This window comes from Oncorhynchus tshawytscha, unplaced genomic scaffold (assembly GCF_018296145.1).
Source record: "Oncorhynchus tshawytscha isolate Ot180627B unplaced genomic scaffold, Otsh_v2.0 Un_contig_13491_pilon_pilon, whole genome shotgun sequence".
NCBI lineage: Eukaryota > Metazoa > Chordata > Actinopteri > Salmoniformes > Salmonidae > Oncorhynchus > Oncorhynchus tshawytscha.
In genome coordinates this window covers 77,227-95,458 of record NW_024609248.1, presented here as the reverse complement: position 1 = coordinate 95,458, position 18,232 = coordinate 77,227, and the positions used below count along the sequence as shown (strand labels likewise).

The following is an 18,232-nucleotide window of genomic DNA, read 5'->3' as shown; positions in this document are numbered from 1 at the left end:
TTTACTAGTCTTGGTCGTGGTATGGAATGTGTTTTCTAGTCTTGGTCGTGGTATGTAATGTGTTTACTAGTCTTGGTCATGGTATGTAGTGTGGTATGGTATGTGTTTACTAGTCTTGGTCGTGGTATGTAGCGTGTTTACTAGTCTTGGTCGTGGTATGTAGCGTGGTATGGAAGGTGTTTACTAGTCTTGGTCGTGGTATGGAAGGTGTTTACTAGTCTTGGTCGTGGTATGTAGCGTGGTATGGAAGGTGTTTACTAGTCTTGGTCGTGGTATGTAGCGTGGTATGGAATGTGTTTACTAGTCTTGGTCGTGGTATGGAATGTGTTTACTAGTCTTGGTCGTGGTATGTAGCGTGGTATGGAAGGTGTTTACTAGTCTTGGTTGTGGTATGTAGAGTGTGGTGTGGTATGTAGCGTGGTATGGAAGGTGTTTACTAGTCTTGGTCGTGGTATGTAATGTGTTTACTAGTCTTGGTCATGGTATGTAGTGTGGTATGGTATGTGTTTACTAGTCTTGGTCGTGGTATGTAGCGTGTTTACTAGTCTTGGTCGTGGTATGTAGCGTGGTATGGAAGGTGTTTACTAGTCTTGGTCGTGGTATGGAAGGTGTTTACTAGTCTTGGTCGTGGTATGTAGCGTGGTATGGTATGTGTTTACTAGTCTTGGTCGTGGTATGTAATGTGTTTACTAGTCTTGGTCATGGTATGTAGCGTGGTATGTAGTGTGGTATGGTATGTGTTTACTAGTCTTGGTCGTGGTATGTAGCGTGGTATGGTATGTGTTTACTAGTCTTGGTCGTGGTATGTAGCGTGGTATGGTATGTGTTTACTAGTCTTGGTCGTGGTATGTAGCGTGGTATGGTATGTGTTTACTAGTCTTGGTCGTGGTATGTAGTGTGTTTACTAGTCTTGGTCGTGGTATGTAGCGTGGTATGGTGTGTGTTTACTAGTCTTGGTCGTGGTATGTAGCGTGGTATGGTGTGTGTTTACTAGTCTTGGTCGTGGTATGTAGCGTGGTATGGTGTGTGTTTACTAGTCTTGGTCGTGGTATGTAGCGTGGTATGGTGTGTGTTTACTAGTCTTGGTCGTGGACAGGACTGTTGGTTTCCTCTGTTTACTGGCCACAGCAGGAGAGAACAACTATCATGGAGCTGTACTCCTCTAGTTCATCAGAACAGGACTGTTGTCTGCTGTTGGTTTCCTCTGTTTAATGAGAAACAGCCTGCGTCCCTAATGGAAGACTACTCCCTATATAGTGCACTACTGGTTAAAAGGAAGAGGGAGCCATTTGGGACGTATCCAACAGTAGTTTAGACTGTAGAGATTCTGTTGTCTATATATATATATATTCCCTGCTGAGTCGTGGTCAACAAGGTGATTTGCATCCAGACAGTCTCGTCTCCAGGTCCAGATGTGGCTTTTGCCTGCTTCAATGTGTCCTGGGAGGACATGGTGTTTGGAAGACAGTGCCATGTCTTTCTGGCCGGACTCATCCTGGACTCCATAAGACTAGAGGACTCCAAGGACTGCACTCTCAAGATAACCAACCTGGTCTATTTCCTCTGGGTAATAAGACAATACGTCTGGGGGCAGTTTCCTGGACACACAGATTAAAATGTAAACTCAATGTTGAATCTGCATTGAGCTGTTAAATCCAGGATTAGGTTTAACCTGTGTCTGGGAAACTTCCTCTTGGTTGTTGGTTATAAGGACTTTTTAAAATGATTGCTAATATTATGGAGTTGAGGTTCTGTTAAACTGTTTTGAGTGGTCACCTGAGGTGTCCATATTGGTTTGGTAAAGATGAGTCTCTTCGGGTGCAGCTCTCATTCCGTCCCTCTCGTCCCCGTCCCCCCCCAGACAGGACAGGTGAAGGCTGAGGACTTTGTCTCTGAGCTGCTCAGAATCATTTGTTCTGAGAGACGGGAGAAGAGCAGAGAGCAGCTGCTCCTGCAATGGTTGGAGGTGAGCGCCTTAGGATTTCCTCTCAGTGTTTCCCCTAGAATATTGTCCAGACGGGGGGGGGGCAACAAAAACACAACATTCAGGGCCTCGAACCAAAATCTTCAATTGAAATCAATCTAGCGTGACTTATCTCTGAGAGATCCATCTTTCCTTTCCTTGTTCCAGTTCTCCCTTCCTCTAGCCCAGCGCTACTCTGACTGTCTGGAGCAGCTGGACAGAGGACACTGTCGTACAGTCAGTCTGTTTCCTTAAGACTACAGACCCAGTCCTCCCCCCACCTCAACACAGTAAGACAGACTACAGACACAGTGTTCCCCCACCTCAACACAGTAAGACAACAGTGTTCCCCCCACCTCAACACAGTAAGACAGACCCCCACACAGACACACAGTAAGACAGACTCACAGACAACAGTGTTCCCCCACCCTCAACACAGTAAGACAGACACAGTGTTCCCCCACACCTCAACACAGTAAGACAGACACAGTGTTCCCCCACACCTCAACACAGTAAGACAGACTACAGACACACAGTGTTCCCCCACACCTCAACACAGTAAGACAGACTACAGACACACAGTGTCCCCCCACACCTCAACACAGTAAGACAGACTACAGACACACAGTGTTCCCCCCACACCTCAACACAGTAAGACAGACACACAGTGCCCCCCCCACCTCAGGAAGACATGTTGACTGACCTACACCCCCCTCAGGATCCCAGTGAAAACCAACACCCTCCTTCTGGATACAAAAACCAACACATGTTTATTAAAAGTTAGAACGTGTTGTGATGAAGACAGGGGATGAAGACATTCATGCTCCAGATTCAACGAGTGGAAAGTCATTTTGTTGTTGAATGTTGATTCATGTACACCGCTATCACAGTCTTCCTCTGCTTTCTCCTACACAATACTAGAACCAGGGAGCACCACTGGTGCAAATATTTACAGACAGACAATGTACATTTAGAGGATTTCCTTTCTTCTTAATGCCGTCTTAAAAAAAAAAATGTATATGAACAAGAATTTTTTTTTTTTTTTTTTGTTTTTTTGCATTTGAAACTCTGAAGGTGAAAGTAGCCTCTATCTCTCTTCTTCTCTCGGTGTGTACCGTTCTCCAGCACAACAGCCCCGAGTCACTCAGCTGGGAGAACCTCAGCCTCTCAGACCCACTGGAACTGACCTGGAGTCAGGCTCACGTCACAAATAGCACCTTATCCCCCTATATATAAGTGCACTAGTTTCGACCAGAGCTTTTGGCCATAGGTCTCTGGTCAACAGTAATCCCCTACATAATGAATAGGTTGCTATTTGGGATACACCCTCAGTCAGACCTGAACGGCTACAGGAAGTGGCAACAGACCGAGACACAGAACAAAACAAGATGGAGGAATCTGACCACAGAACAGACGTTATGTGAAGACACTAAAAAGAGTCGTACCAGAATGCCGAAAAATAAACATGTTGCTTTGGACCTTTTTTGAAGAGTATCCTGACTGATTCAGAACTAGCCTTTCATCCCAGGGTATAACAGAACTAGCCTTTCATCCCAGGGTATACCAGAACTAGCCTTTCATCCCAGGGTATAACAGAACTAGCCTTTCATCCCAGGGTATACCAGAACTAGCCTTTCATCCCAGGGTATACCAGAACTAGCCTTTCATCCCAGGGTATACCAGAACTAGCCTTTCATCCCAGGGTATACCAGAACTAGCCTTTCATCCCAGGGTATAACAGAACTAGCCTTTCATCCCAGGGTATACCAGAACTAGCCTTTCATCCCAGGGTATACTAGCCTTTCAGGGTATATCAGAACTAGCCTTTCATCCCAGGGTATACAGAACTAGCCTTTCATCCCAGGGTATACAGAACTAGCCTTTCATCCCAGGGTATACCAGAACTAGAACTATCCCAGGGTATACCAGAACTAGCCTTTCATCCCAGGGTATAACATCCCAGGGTATACCAGAACTAGCCTTTCATCCCAGGGTATACCAGAACTAGCCTTTCATCCCAGGGTATACCAGAACTAGCCTTTCATCCCAGGGTATACCAGAACCAGGGTATACCAGAACTAGCCTTTCATCCCAGGGTAACAGAACTAGCCTTTCATCCCAGGGTATACCAGAACTAGCCTTTCATCCCAGGGTATACCAGAACTAGCCTTTCATCCCAGGGTATACCAGAACTAGCCTTTCATCCCAGGGTATAACCAGAGGTATACCAGAACTAGCCTTTCATCCCAGGGTATACCAGAACTAGCCTTTCATCCCAGGGTATACCAGAACTAGCCTTTCTAGCCTTTATACCATCCCAGGGTATAACATCAATCAGGTGAACCAGAACTAGCCTTTCATCCCAGGGTATACCAGAACTAGCCTTTCATCCCAGGGTATACCAGAACTAGCCTTTCATCCCAGGGTATAACAGAACTAGCCTTTCATCCCAGGGTATACCAGAACTTTTCATCCCAGGGTATAACAGAACTAGCCTTTCATCCCAGGGTATACCAGAACTAGCCTTTCATCCCAGGGAACTAGCCTTTCATCCCAGGGTATACCAGAACTAGCCTTTCATCCCAGGGTATACCAGAACTAGCCTTTCATCCCAGGGTATACCAGAACTTTTCATCCCAGGGTATACCAGAACTAGCCTTTCATCCCAGGGTATACCAGAACTAGCCTTTCATCCCAGGGTATACCAGAACTAGCCTTTCATCCCAGGGTATACCAGAACTAGCCTTTCATCCCAGGGTATACCAGAACTAGCCTTTCATCCCAGGGTATATCAGAACTAGCCTTTCATCCCAGGGTATAACATCAATCAACAGGTGAATCAGAAGTTGCAGTAAAAGTGGTCAACAAGACGATAAAGAAACCAACCATTCATAAATTCACAGGAAACTATTAAAATAATTATTTACAGAATAACCCAATAGAGTAACAGGAAAAAAACGACTGCACCCACCAGGTACTTTTGGGAAGAAAAATATAACAATATTTAAATTAACTTTAAAAAAAAAAAAAAAACTATATAAAAGCTATGCTCAAAAGTGGCCTTTCTTTTCATTTAAAAACAGTCCCGGGTCTTTACAGTGTCCATGAGAGGTGCTGCTGGCAGCGCGAGAAAACATATTGGTCTCGTCTGTCTTCCTTGGCGTGGTAATAGTGTCTTTCTGGATATCAGACCTGTAGAGAGAGACCAGAGTAGCAGACTTACTACAGAGATACTACAAGCACCCAGACCTCCCATCAAAACACCACAGCTAGCCTGAAATCCAGACCTGTTTCGTGCTAACATTCCACCTCTGGTACTCTTGTGGTCATTTGTTTGTCACGACGAGGAGATGAACGTTAACACAAAGAGACTGGTACCCAGGCTATGTCACAAACAGCAGCAGCTTGGAGAAATACAGGCGTCCATACAGTATAGATTATAGCACAGCTCTTAGCCCAGGCCCCATATTCACATATCATCTCAGTACCAGTGCTGATCTGGGATCAGTTTTTCCCCTTTTTAGATCATAATGAATGAGATTACAAGGGCTGGTGGGACCTGATCCTAGTTCAACCACTCCTACTCTGAGAAGCTCTGTGAATACAGGCCCTGGGCGTTGTTTAGAGAAGGAGGTTTGAGTTGAGGCGTTGCTCCACTTACTCCAAGCAGGGTCCCAGTCAGGAATCACACTATAGTGGAAGGGCTTATGATCTGAGCTACTTTCTGGAGATGAATGGAGGGAAGGAGAGAGGAAGGAAGAGAGGGGGAGAGAGGGAGAAAGAGAGAGGGCGGGAGGGAGAAAGGGAGGGGAAGCCAGGGTTACAGATGTGTTATGAGGAATGTTACAAGCATTGATCATGTCAGCAGGGTTATTGATCATGTCAGCAGGGTTTTGCACAAAGCCAAGCTCATACAGGTGACATTTAATCAATCAATGAAATTATAGTTAACACAAATCAATAGTATATATCACATTCCATTACAGACAAACTATCAACCATTCTTCCATGACTGCAGAATGCAGGGATCGTCACGCATCACAAATCAGACCTGCATTGAACTGAACTGGTGTCGTAGCGCTGGGCTGGAGAAAAACCCTGCACACACTGCATCTCTCCAGGACCAAGGCCACTGTGGATAAACTGTAACCTGACGAGCCTGTGAATCCATCTGTGACCATTATGTTCACTTACGGCTGAAATGTACTGGCTGTTGTAGCGCGGCTTGTCTTTGGGGAGGCTGGGGGAGGTCACGGCGTCGGACGGGGGACGGCAGGGGAACGAGGGATCCTCAGATAAACTGGCCTCAGGGAGGTGGCTGGACACACAGCCACTGTCTGAACCACTGGAGCCGCTGCCGGACAGACAGTGGGACGATGAACCTGAGCTCTCTGTAGCTGTGGAGGGAGGGAGGGAGGGAGGGAGGGAGGGAGGGGAGGAGGGGAGGGAGGGGGAGAGGGAGGGGGAGGGAGGGGAGAGGAGGGAGGGAGGGGGGGGGAGGGAGAGGGAGGGAAGGGGGAGGGAGGGGGGGCGGAGGGAGGGAGGCGGAGGGAGGGAGAGACAGAGGGAGGACATAGGGAGGGAGGGAGGGAGGGAGGGAGGGAGAGAGAGAGAGGGAGGGAGACAGAGAGAGGGGGAGGGAGAGACAGAGGGAGGGAGGGAGGGAGACATAGGGAGGGAGGGAGAGACAGAGGGAGGGAGGGAGAGACAGAGGGAGGCATTGGGAGGGAGGGAGGGACAGAGGGAGAGGGACAGAGGAGGGGGAGAGAGGGAGACAGAGGGAGGGAGGGAGGGACAGAGGGAGGGAGAGACAGAGAGAGGGAGGGAGAGACGGAGGGACAGAGGGAGAGACAGAGGGAGGGAGAGACAGAGGGAGGGAGGGAGGGACAGAGACAGAGGGAGGGAGGGAGAGAGGGAGGGAGGGAGGGAGGGACAGAGGGAGGGAGGGAGGGACAGAGGGAGGGAGGACAGAGAGACAGAGGGAGGGAGGGACAGAGGGAGGGAGGGAGGGACAGAGGGAGGGAGGGAGAGAGAGGGAGGGAGGGACAGAGAGACAGAGGGAGGGAGGGACAGAGAGAGGGAGGGAGAGACAGAGGGAGGGAGGGAGAGACAGAGGGAGGGAGAGAGACAGAGAGAGGAGGGAGGGAGGGAGAGACAGAGGGAGGGAGGGAGAGACGGAGAGACAGAGGGAGGGAGGGAGAGAGAGAGAGCGGGGGAGAGAGAGAGGGCGAAGGGGATAAACAGGGAGAAGAGGAGTTGATCAACACTGATAGGTGGGTTTGGTTGGTACAGTAACTAAGACAAACTATATTAATCTTTAACTTCCACTCTGTAGAAACTATGGGAATAGAATGGTCCATAACGCAGAACAGAACAGTTGAAATAGATATGTAAATGATTTAAGGAGATGGGATGGACAGAGAGTCGCTGATATACTGTATGTACTCATGGAGGGATGATCTATACAGTATGTACTCATGGAGGGATGATCTATACAGTATGGAGGGAGGATCTATACAGTATGGAGGGATGATCTATACAGTATGTAGTCATGGAGGGATGATCTATACAGTATGGAGGGATGATCTATACAGTATGTAGTCATGGAGGGATGATCTATACAGTATGTAGTCATGGAGGGATGATCTATACAGTATGGAGGGATGATCTATACAGTATGTAGTCATGGAGGGATGATCTATACAGTATGGAGGGATGGAGGGATGATCTATACAGTATGTACTCATGGAGGGATGATCTATACAGTATGGAGGGATGATCTATACAGTATGTAGATGGAGGGATGATCTATACAGTATGTAGTCATGGAGGGATGATCTATACAGTATGTAGTCATGGAGGGATGATCTATACAGTATGTAGTCATGGAGGGATGATCTATACAGTATGGAGGGATGATCTATACAGTATGTACCCATGGGGGGATGATCTATACAGTATGTAGTCATGGAGGGATGATCTATACAGTATGTAGTCATGGAGGGATGATCTATACAGTATGTACTCATGGAGGGATGATCTGTACAGTATGTACCCATGGAGGGATGATCTATACAGTATGTAGTAATGGAGGGGTGATCTATACAGTATGTAGTCATGGAGGGATGATCTATACAGTAAGTAGTCATGGAGGGATGATCTATACAGTATGGAGGGATGATCTATACAGTATGTAGTCATGGAGGGATGATCTATACCGTATGGATGGGTGATCTATACAGTATGTAGTAATGGAGGGATGATCTATACAGTATGGAGGTATGATCTATACAGTATGGAGGGATGATCTATACAGTATGTAGTCATGGAGGGATGATCTATACCGTATGGATGGGTGATCTATACAGTATGTAGTAATGGAGGGATGATCTATACAGTATGGAGGTATGATCTATACAGTATGGAGGGATGATCTATACAGTATGTACTCATGGAGGGATGATCTATACAGTTTGTAGTCATGGAGGGATGATCTATACAGTATGGATGGGTGATCTATACAGTATGTAGTAATGGAGGGATGATCTATACAGTATGTACTCATGGAGGGATGATCTATACAGTATGGAGGGATGATCTATACAGTATGGAGGGATGATCTATACAGTATGGAGGGATGATCTATACAGTATGGAGGGATGATCTATACAGTATGGAGGGATGATCTATACAGTATGGAGGGATGATCTATACAGTATGGAGGGATGATCTATACAGTATGGAGGGATGATCTATACAGTATGTACTCATGGAGGGATGATCTATACAGTATGTAGTCATGGAGGGATGATCTATACAGTATGGAGGGATGGAGGGATGATCTATACAGTATGTAGTCATGGAGGGATGATCTATACAGTATGTAGTCATGGAGGGATGATCTATACAGTATGGAGGGATGATCTATACAGTATGTACTCATGGAGGGATGATCTATACAGTATGTAGTCATGGAGGGATGATCTATACAGTATGGAGGGATGATCTATACAGTATGTAGTCATGGAGGGATGATCTATACAGTATGGAGGGATGGAGGGATGATCTATACAGTATGGAGGGATGATCTATACAGTATGTAGTCATGGAGGGATGATCTATACAGTATGGAGGGATGATCTATACAGTATGGAGGGATGGAGGGATGATCTATACAGTATGTAGTCATGGAGGGATGATCTATACAGTATGGAGGGATGATCTATACAGTATGTAGGGATGGAGGGATGATCTATACAGTATGGAGGGATGGAGGGATGATCTATACAGTATGTACTCATGGATGGCTGGCTGCTGGTCTCGTGCTCCATCTCGTCCTCCTCCATACACGGGCTGATGAAGGGCCTCTCTCCCCGGGCAGCAGGGCCTGGCTGTGGCTGCTGTACATGTGCAGGTTGAGGGGCCCCAGGAGAGTGCAGGAGCCAGACGCAGCAGGGGCCCCACCGCCAGACCCCCCGTTACTCGACGCTGTACGCTTGAAAGGGTTGGAGTGGTCGAACAGGGACACGGCAATGGAGGCTCGAGTTCTGGCACCTGGGGGACAGGAGAGGACAGGACGGGTCAGCTTTGGTTTAGTGGTTATTGATCAGTGTACTAGACAGTGGTTTAGTGGTTATTGATCAGTGTACTAGACAGTGGTTTAGTTTAGTGGTTATTGATCAGTGTACTAGACAGTGGTTTAGTGGTTATTGATCAGTGTACTAGACAGTGGTTTAGTTTAGTGGTTATTGATCAGTGTACTAGACAGTGGTTTAGTTTAGTGGTTATTGATCAGTGTACTAGACAGTGGTTTAGTTTAGTGGTTATTGATCAGTGTACTAGACAGTGGTTTAGTGGTTATTGATCAGTGTACTAGACAGTGGTTTAGTTTAGTGGTTATTGATCAGTGTACTAGACAGTGGTTTAGTTTAGTGGTTATTGATCAGTGTACTAGACAGTGGTTTAGTGGTTATTGATCAGTGTACTAGACAGTGGTTTAGTTTAGTGGTTAATGATCAGTGTACTAGACAGTGGTTTAGTTTAGTGGTTATTGATCAGTGTACTAGACAGTGGTTTAGTGGTTATTGATCAGTGTACTAGACAGTGGTTTAGTGGTTATTGATCAGGGTACTAGACAGTGGTTTAGTGGTTATTGATCAGTGTACTAGACAGTGGTTTAGTGGTTATTGATCAGTGTACTAGACAGTGGTTTAGTGGTTATTGATCAGTGTACTAGACAGTGGTTTAGTTTAGTGGTTATTGATCAGTGTACTAGACAGTGGTTTAGTTTAGTGGTTATTGATCAGTGTACTAGACAGTGGTTTAGTGGTTATTGATCAGTGTACTAGACAGTGGTTTAGTGGTTATTGATCAGTGTACTAGACAGTGGTTTAGTGGTTATTGATCAGTGTACTAGACAGTGGTTTAGTTTAGTGGTTATTGATCAGTGTACTAGACAGTGGTTTAGTTTAGTGGTTATTGATCAGTGTACTAGACAGTGGTTTAGTTTAGTGGTTATTGATCAGTGTAATAGACAGTGGTTTAGTGGTTATTGATCAGTGTACTAGACAGTGGTTTAGTGGTTATTGATCAGGGTACTAGACAGTGGTTTAGTGGTTATTGATCAGTGTACTAGACAGTGGTTTAGTTTAGTGGTTATTGATCAGTGTACTAGACAGTGGTTTAGTTTAGTGGTTATTGATCATTGTAATAGACAGCGGTTTAGTTTAGTGGTTACCTCGTCCCTTCATGATGTAGTCTATAGCCCTGTCGTTGATGGCAGCATCACTGGGTGTAATGTCCAGGAATGGCTTGTTACCCACTCCCATGGAAACCATCTCCTGATTACGGATCTCTGAACACAACACAGAGATGAATTAACCACACTGGGCCGACCCAAACAGACCCAGATCTACTGTTATGTTCTCTCTCTCTCTCTCCCTCTCTCTGTCTCTCTCCCTCTTTCTCTCTCTCTCTATCTGTCTCTTTCATCTCCCTCTCTATCTCTCTATCTCTCCCCCTCTCTCTGTCTCTGTCTCTCCCTCCCTCTCTCTCTCTTTCTCTCTATCTGTCTCTTTCCTCTGTCTCCCTCCCTCCCTCATCTCTACCTTTATTCCGGGTAGCCTGCTGCCAGAGGATACGTGCGATGTTGGTGGTCCAGGCGTGTTTGATGTCTGTGTTGGAGGCCTGCAGGACATACGTCTGGTTCTTACTGCTCCTGCGTCTGAACCACACCTCGAAACGAAGACTGTTGTCCCCAGATGTCTCTGTCATCCCCACGTCTGCCGTCTGGGGAGAGGGAGAAAGAGAGAGGGAGGGAGATGTGATTCCCAAAAAAATAACATTCCATTTTTTTTTTTACAACTTCTACATTTCTGCTTATCACATCTCTACATTGTAAAAACAAAGGAGAACCAAATCCCTATGTCACTTCTACAACTGACCACAGTAGAACCAAATCCCTATGTCACTTCTACAACTGACCACAGTATAACCAAATCCCTATGTCACTTCTACAACTGACCACAGTATAACCAAATCCCTATGTCACTTCTACAACTGGCCACAGTATAACCAAATCCCTATGTCACTTCTACAACTGACCACAGTATAACCAAATCCCGATGTCACTACTACAACTGACCACAGTATAATCAAATCCCTATGTCACTTCTACAACTGACCACAGTATAACCAAATCCCTATGTCACTTCTACAACTGACCACAGTATAACCAAATCCCTATGTCACTTCTACAACTGACCACAGTATAACCAAATCCCTATGTCACTTCTACAACTGACCACAGTATAACCAAATCCCTAAAAAATAGTGTCACTTCTACAACTGACCACAGTATAACCAAATCCCTATGTCACTTCTACAACTGACCACAGTATAGCCAAATCCCTATGTCACTTCTACAACTGACCACAGTATGACCAAATCCCTATGTCACTTCTACAACTGACCACAGTATAACCAAATCCCTATGTCACTTCTACAACTGACCACAGTATAACCAAATCCCTATGTCACTTCTACAACTGACCACAGTATAACCAAATCCCTATGTCACTTCTACAACTGACCACAGTATAACCAAATCCCTATGTCACTTCTACAACTGACCACAGTATAACCAAATCCCTATGTCACTTCTACAACTGACCACAGTATAACCAAATCCCTATGTCACTTCTACAACTGACCACAGTATAACCAACACTTAAAGGAGTGTTGGTAGATATAGATGGTAGATACAGAGGGACCCACCCTAAAGGAGTGTTGGTAGATATAGAGGGTAGATATAGAGGGACCCACCTTAAAGGAGTGTTGGTAGATATAGAGGGACCCACCTTAAAGGAGTGTTGGTAGATATAGGTAGATATAGAGGGACCCACCTTAAAGGAGTGTTGGTAGATATAGAGGGACCCACCTTAAAGGAGTGTTGGTAGATATAGAGGGACCCACCTTAAAGGAGTGTTGGTAGATATAGAGGGTAGATATAGAGGGACCCACCTTAAAGGAGTGTTGGTAGATATAGAGGGACCCACCTTAAAGGAGTGTTGGTAGATATAGAGGGTAGATATAGAGGGACCCACCTTAAAGGAGTGTTGGTAGATATAGAGGGACCCACCTTAAAGGAGTGTTGGTAGATATAGAGGGTAGATATAGAGGGACCCACCTTAAAGGAGTGTTTGTAGATATAGAGGGTAGATATAGAGGGACCCACCTTAAAGGAGTGTTGGTAGATATAGAGGGTGGATATAGAGGGTAGATATAGATGGTAGATATAGAGGGTAGATATAGAGGGACCCACCTTAAAGGAGTGTTGGTAGATATAGAGGGTGGATATAGAGGGTAGATATAGAGGGTAGATATAGAGGGTAGATATAGAGGGACCCACCTTAAAGGAGTGTTGGTAGATATAGAGGGTAGATATAGAGGGACCCACCTTAAAGGAGTGTTGGTAGATATAGAGGGACCCACCTTAAAGGAGTGTTGGTAGATATAGAGGGACCCACCTTAAAGGAGTATAGATAGATATAGAGGGACCCACCTTAAAGGAGTGTTTAGATATAGATATAGAGGGTAGATATAGAGGGACCCACCTTAAAGGAGTGTTGGTAGATATAGAGGGTAGATATAAAGGAGTGTTGGATATAGAGGGTAGATATAGAGGGACCCACCTTAAAGGAGTGTTGGTAGATATAGAGGACCCACCTTAAAGGAGTGTTGGTAGATATAGAGGGACCCACCTTAAAGGAGTGTTGGTAGATATAGAGGGTAGATATAGAGGGACCTTAAAGGAGTGTTGGTAGATATAGAGGGACCCACCTTAAAGGAGTGTTGGTAGATATAGAGGGTACCTTAAAGAGTGTTGGTAGATATAGAGGGACCCACCTTAAAGGAGTGTTGGATAGATATATAGAGGGACCCACCTTAAAGGAGTGGTAGATATAGAGGGACCCACCTTAAAGGAGTGTTGGTAGATATAGAGGGACCCACCTTAAAGGAGTGTTGGTAGATATAGAGGGTAGACCTAAAGAGTGTTTGTAGATATAGAGGGTAGATATAGAGGGACCCACCTTAAAGGAGTGTTGGTAGATATAGAGGGACCCACCTTAAAGGAGTGTTGGTAGATATAGAGGGATCCACCTTAAAGGAGTGTTGGTAGATATAGAGGGTAGATATAGTGGGTAGATATAGAGGGACCCACCTTAAAGGAGTGTTGGTAGATATAGAGGGACCCACCTTAAAGGAGTGTTGGTAGATATAGAGGGACCCACCTTAAAGGAGTGTTGGTAGATATAGAGGGTAGATATAGAGGGTGGATATAGAGGGACCCACCTTAAAGGAGTGTTTGTAGATATAGAGGGACCCACCTTAAAGGAGTGTTGGTAGATATAGAGGGTAGATATAGAGGGACCCACCTTAAAGGAGTGTTGGTAGATATAGAGGGACCCACCTTAAAGGAGTGTTGGTAGATATAGAGGGTAGATATAGAGGGTCCCACCTTAAAGGAGTGTTGGTAGATATAGAGGGTAGATATAGAGGGACCCACCTTAAAGGAGTGTTGGTAGATATAGAGGGTAGATATAGAGGGACCCACCTTAAAGGAGTGTTGGTAGATAGAGGACCCACCTTAAAGGAGTGTTGGTAGATATAGAGATATAGAGGGACCCACCTTAAAGGAGTGTTAGAGGGTGTAGATATAGAGGGACCCACCTTAAAGGAGTGTTGGTAGATATAGAGGGTAGATATAGAGGGACCCACCTTAAAGGAGTGTTGGTAGATATAGAGGGTAAAGGAGTGTAGATATAGGGGACCCAGATATAGAGGGACCCACCTTAAAGGAGTGTTGTAGATATAGAGGGACCCACCTTAAAGGAGTGTTGGTAGATATAGAGGGTAGATATAGAGGGTCCCACCTTAAAGGAGTGTTGGTAGATATAGAGGGACCCACCTTAAAGGAGTGTTGGTAGATATAGAGGGTAGATATAGAGGGACCCACCTTAAAGGTAGATATAGAGGGACCCACCTTAAAGGAGTGTTGGTAGATATAGAGGGACCCACCTTAAAGGAGTGTTGGTAGATAGATATAGGGGTAGATATAGAGGGACCCACCTTAAAGGGTATAGAGGGTAGATATAGAGGATATAGAGGGTAGATATAGAGGGACCCACCTTAAAGGAGTGTTGGTAGATATAGAGGGACCCACCTTAAAGGAGTGTTGGTAGATATAGAGGGTAGATATAGAGGGACCCACCTTAAAGGAGTGTTGGTAGATATAGGGACCCAGGGGTAGATATAGAGGGACCCACCTTAAAGGAGTGTTGGTAGATATAGAGGGACCCACCTTAAAGGAGTGTTGGTAGATATAGAGGGTAGATAGATACCCACCTTAAAGAGAGGACCCACCTTAAAGGAGTGTTGGTAGATATAGAGGGACCCACCTTAAAGGAGTGTTGGTAGATATAGAGGGACCCACCCTAAAGGAGTGTTAAAGGAGTGTTGGTAGATATAGAGGGTAGATATAAAGGAGTGTTGGTAGATATAGTAGATATAGGGGACCCACCTTAAAGGAGTGTTGGTAGATATAGAGGGACCCACCTTAAAGGAGTGTTGGTAGATATAGAGGGTGGATATAGAGGGTCCCACCTTAAAGGAGTGTTGGTAGATATAGAGGGACCCACCTTAAAGGAGTGTTGGTAGATATAGAGGGTAGATATAGAGGGACCCACCTTAAAGGAGTGTTGGTAGATATAGAGGGTAGATATAGAGGGTAGATATAGAGGGTAGATATAGAGGGACCCACCTTAAAGGAGTGTTGGTAGATATAGAGGGACCCACCTTAAAGGAGTGTTGGTAGATATAGAGGGACCCACCTTAAAGGAGTGTTGGTAGATATAGAGGGTAGATATAGAGGGACCCACCTTAAAGGAGTGTTGGTAGATATAGAGGGACCCACCTTAAAGGAGTGTTGGTAGATATAGAGGGACCCACCTTAAAGGAGTGTTGGTAGATATAGAGGGACCCACCTTAAAGGAGTGTTGGTAGATATAGAGGGACCCACCTTAAAGGAGTGTTGGTAGATATAGAGGGACCCACCTTAAAGGAGTGTTTGTAGATGTAAACGTCCAGTCCTCCTTCGATGCGTTTGGGTTTACTAAACAGCACCAGGTCTTCAAACAGGAAGACATGGCGCTGACACTTCTTCCTGCCGTACCAGATCCAGAACTCATCCTGTCTGACCAGCTGACCCTGCTCCTTCAGGTTCACCTGGGGAGGACGGGACAAGAGTCAGGCTTAATATACAACACTTCATGTTGCACGTTGCCATCCTCCCAAGTCTCGTTCTTCACCCTGCTATTTTACAATCCCCAAGTCTAAAACTGTCCCAGTAGTATTTTACAATCCCCCCCCCTTGTATTTCAGACTTCCCCAAATCGTTCAGTTCCAGAGAGTTTGTCACATTATCACTGTACCACACAGGAGGCTGGTGGCACCTTACTTGGGGAGGACGGGCTCGTGGTAACGGCTGGAGTGGAATCAGTGGAATGGGATCAAACACATCAAATGGTTTCTATGTTGGATACCGTTTCACTCCAGGCGTTATTATGAGCCGTTCTCCCCCTCGGCCGTCTCCCGAGTTGGACCGTAACTCTGTGAGGGTCAAAGAAGACACGATAACTCTCAGGCTGAAGGTGCGTCACTCACGTCACAGTCTCGAATGGCGTCCATGGCGAGCAGGTCGTTGCCGTGACGCAACTGGAACTTGACCATCTCCGCGGCGGCTCGGAGGTAGCCCAGCTCTGTCTCTTGCGCCTCGCTCACCTCCTTGATCAGGTCTTTGAGGAGGAGAGCATATTTAGCCATCCTCTGGATGGGCTTTAACAGGTAGGAGGCCAGGTCCATCTTATCTCCCAGCTTCAGCTGCTTGTTCTATAGCGGTTAGAGGTCAAAGGTTATGCAGCTAGACAGGCAGGCAGCTAGACGGACAGACAGGCATACAGACAGCTAGACAGACAGACAGACAGACAGACAGCTAGACAGACAGACAGACAGACAGACAGACAGACAGACAGACAGACAGACAGGCATACAGACAGCTAGACAGACAGACAGACAGACAGACAGCTAGACAGACAGACAGACAGACAGCAGACAGACAGACAGACAGCTACAGACAGACAGACAGACAGACAGACAGACAGACAGCACAGACGGACAGGACGGGCAGGCGGGCGGACGGACAGACAGACGGACGGACAGACGGACGGACGGACGGACGGACGGACAGACAGACAGACAGACAGACAGACAGACAGACAGACAGACAGACAGACAGACAGACAGACAGACAGACAGACAGGCAGACAGACAGACAGACAGTCAGTCAGGTGCAAAGAGCCACAGCTAGTCGTCTGTATGTTCTGAAGCACAGCACATGTATGTGTGTTCTTCTTCCTCACCCTGAAGAAGCTGTTTCCGTGGCTGGCCAACAGCGTATCAGACCGAGGCTTGTTCTTACTGTACAGAGCGTACAGGCCGAACGCGTCTTGCTGTGGATTACATGGAAACAGAACAAATCATTCTACTGAGAGAAAACAGAAAACCCTCTCTTGTTCTGTAAACATGCCCTGTACCAAAAAAAGGAAATGAGGGACTCTCCATTTCTCCACAAGTTCGGTTTTATTTGGCGAGAATTCTGGCGAGACATCAAATTACTTGGTTGCTTTTTTATATTCGTACAGAGTGTAATATCTCTCCCAGACTTTTATAGCCAGGAATGTGTCGACTTAGCCTACGTCCCAAACGGCACACTAGTCCCTATGTAGTGCACTAGCCCATAAGGCTCGGGTCAAAAGAAGTGCACTATATCTAGCCATCAGGGACGCAGTCTCCCTGTTATAAGCCTGGGAGAGAGGACTACCTCTCCCTGTTATAAGCCTGGGAGAGAGGACTACGTCTCCCTGCTATAAGCCTGGGAGAGAGGACTACATCTCCCTGTTATAAGCCTGGGAGAGAGGACTACATCTCCCTGCTATAAGCCTGGGAGAGAGGACTACATCTCCCTGTTATAAGCCTGGGAGAGAGGACTACATCTCCCTGTTATAAGCCTGGGAGAGGACTACATCTCCCTGTTATAAGCCTGGGAGAGAGGACTACATCTCCCTGTTATAAGCCTGGGAGAGAGGACTACATCTCCCTGTTATAAGCCTGGTAGAGAGGACTACCTCTCCCTGTTATAAGCCTGGGAGAGAGGACTACATCTCCCTGTTATAAGCCTGGGAGAGAGGACTACATCTCCCTGTAATAAGCCTGGTAGAGAGGACTACCTCTCCCTGTTATAAGCCTGGTAGAGAGGACTACATCTCCCTGCTATAAGCCTGGTAGAGAGGACTACATCTCCCTGTTATAAGCCTGGGAGAGAGGACTACATCTCCCTGTTATAAGCCTGGTAGAGAGGACTACATCTCCCTGTTATAAGCCTGGGAGAGAGGACTACATCTCCCTGCTATAAGCCTGGGAGAGAGGACTACATCTCCCTGCTATAAGCCTGGGAGAGAGGACTACATCTCCCTGTTATAAGCCTGGGAGAGAGGACTACCTCTCCCTGCTATAAGCCTGGGAGAGAGGAATACGTCTCCCTGCTATAAGCCTGGGAGAGAGGACTACGTCTCCCTGCTATAAGCCTGGGAGAGAGGAATACATCTCCCTGTTATAAGCCTGGGAGAGAGGACTACGTCTCCCTGCTATAAG

At 46.2% G+C, this 18,232-nt stretch overlaps 2 protein-coding genes across 6 annotated transcripts in view; one reads left to right on the top strand and one right to left on the bottom strand.

Moving 5' to 3' along the window:
• LOC121844480 (BTB/POZ domain-containing protein KCTD19-like) overlaps nt 1-2,276 on the top strand; it is a 31,933-nt gene extending 29,657 nt beyond the window's left edge. Inside the window, exons 14-16 of the mRNA XM_042314622.1 lie at nt 1,407-1,567; nt 1,862-1,966; nt 2,132-2,276. Of these exons, the coding sequence (XP_042170556.1) occupies nt 1,407-1,567; nt 1,862-1,966; nt 2,132-2,218 (353 nt within the window). The 3' untranslated portion in view covers nt 2,219-2,276. The remainder of the gene's footprint in view (nt 1-1,406; nt 1,568-1,861; nt 1,967-2,131) is intronic.
• Nucleotides 2,277-4,859: 2,583 nt separating this feature from the next.
• The window catches only part of plekhg4 (pleckstrin homology domain containing, family G (with RhoGef domain) member 4), a 78,173-nt gene continuing 64,800 nt past the window's right edge, over nt 4,860-18,232 (bottom strand). For 2 of the 5 annotated variants that reach the window (XM_042314621.1, XM_042314617.1), the window contains exons 4-12: nt 16,942-17,031; nt 16,187-16,411; nt 15,578-15,748; nt 11,071-11,251; nt 10,701-10,817; nt 9,261-9,517; nt 6,158-6,360; nt 5,625-5,687; nt 4,860-5,155 (exon numbers count right to left, since the gene is read on the bottom strand). In XM_042314621.1, coding sequence (XP_042170555.1) covers nt 9,261-9,517; nt 10,701-10,817; nt 11,071-11,251; nt 15,578-15,748; nt 16,187-16,411; nt 16,942-17,031 — 1,041 coding nt within the window. In that variant the 3' untranslated portion in view covers nt 4,860-5,155; nt 5,625-5,687; nt 6,158-6,360. Of the gene's footprint in view, nt 5,156-5,624; nt 5,688-6,157; nt 6,361-9,251; nt 9,518-10,700; nt 10,818-11,070; nt 11,252-15,577; nt 15,749-16,186; nt 16,412-16,941; nt 17,032-18,232 lie in introns of all 5 variants that reach the window. The other 3 variants (XM_042314618.1, XM_042314619.1, XM_042314620.1) reach the window with 3 other exon arrangements.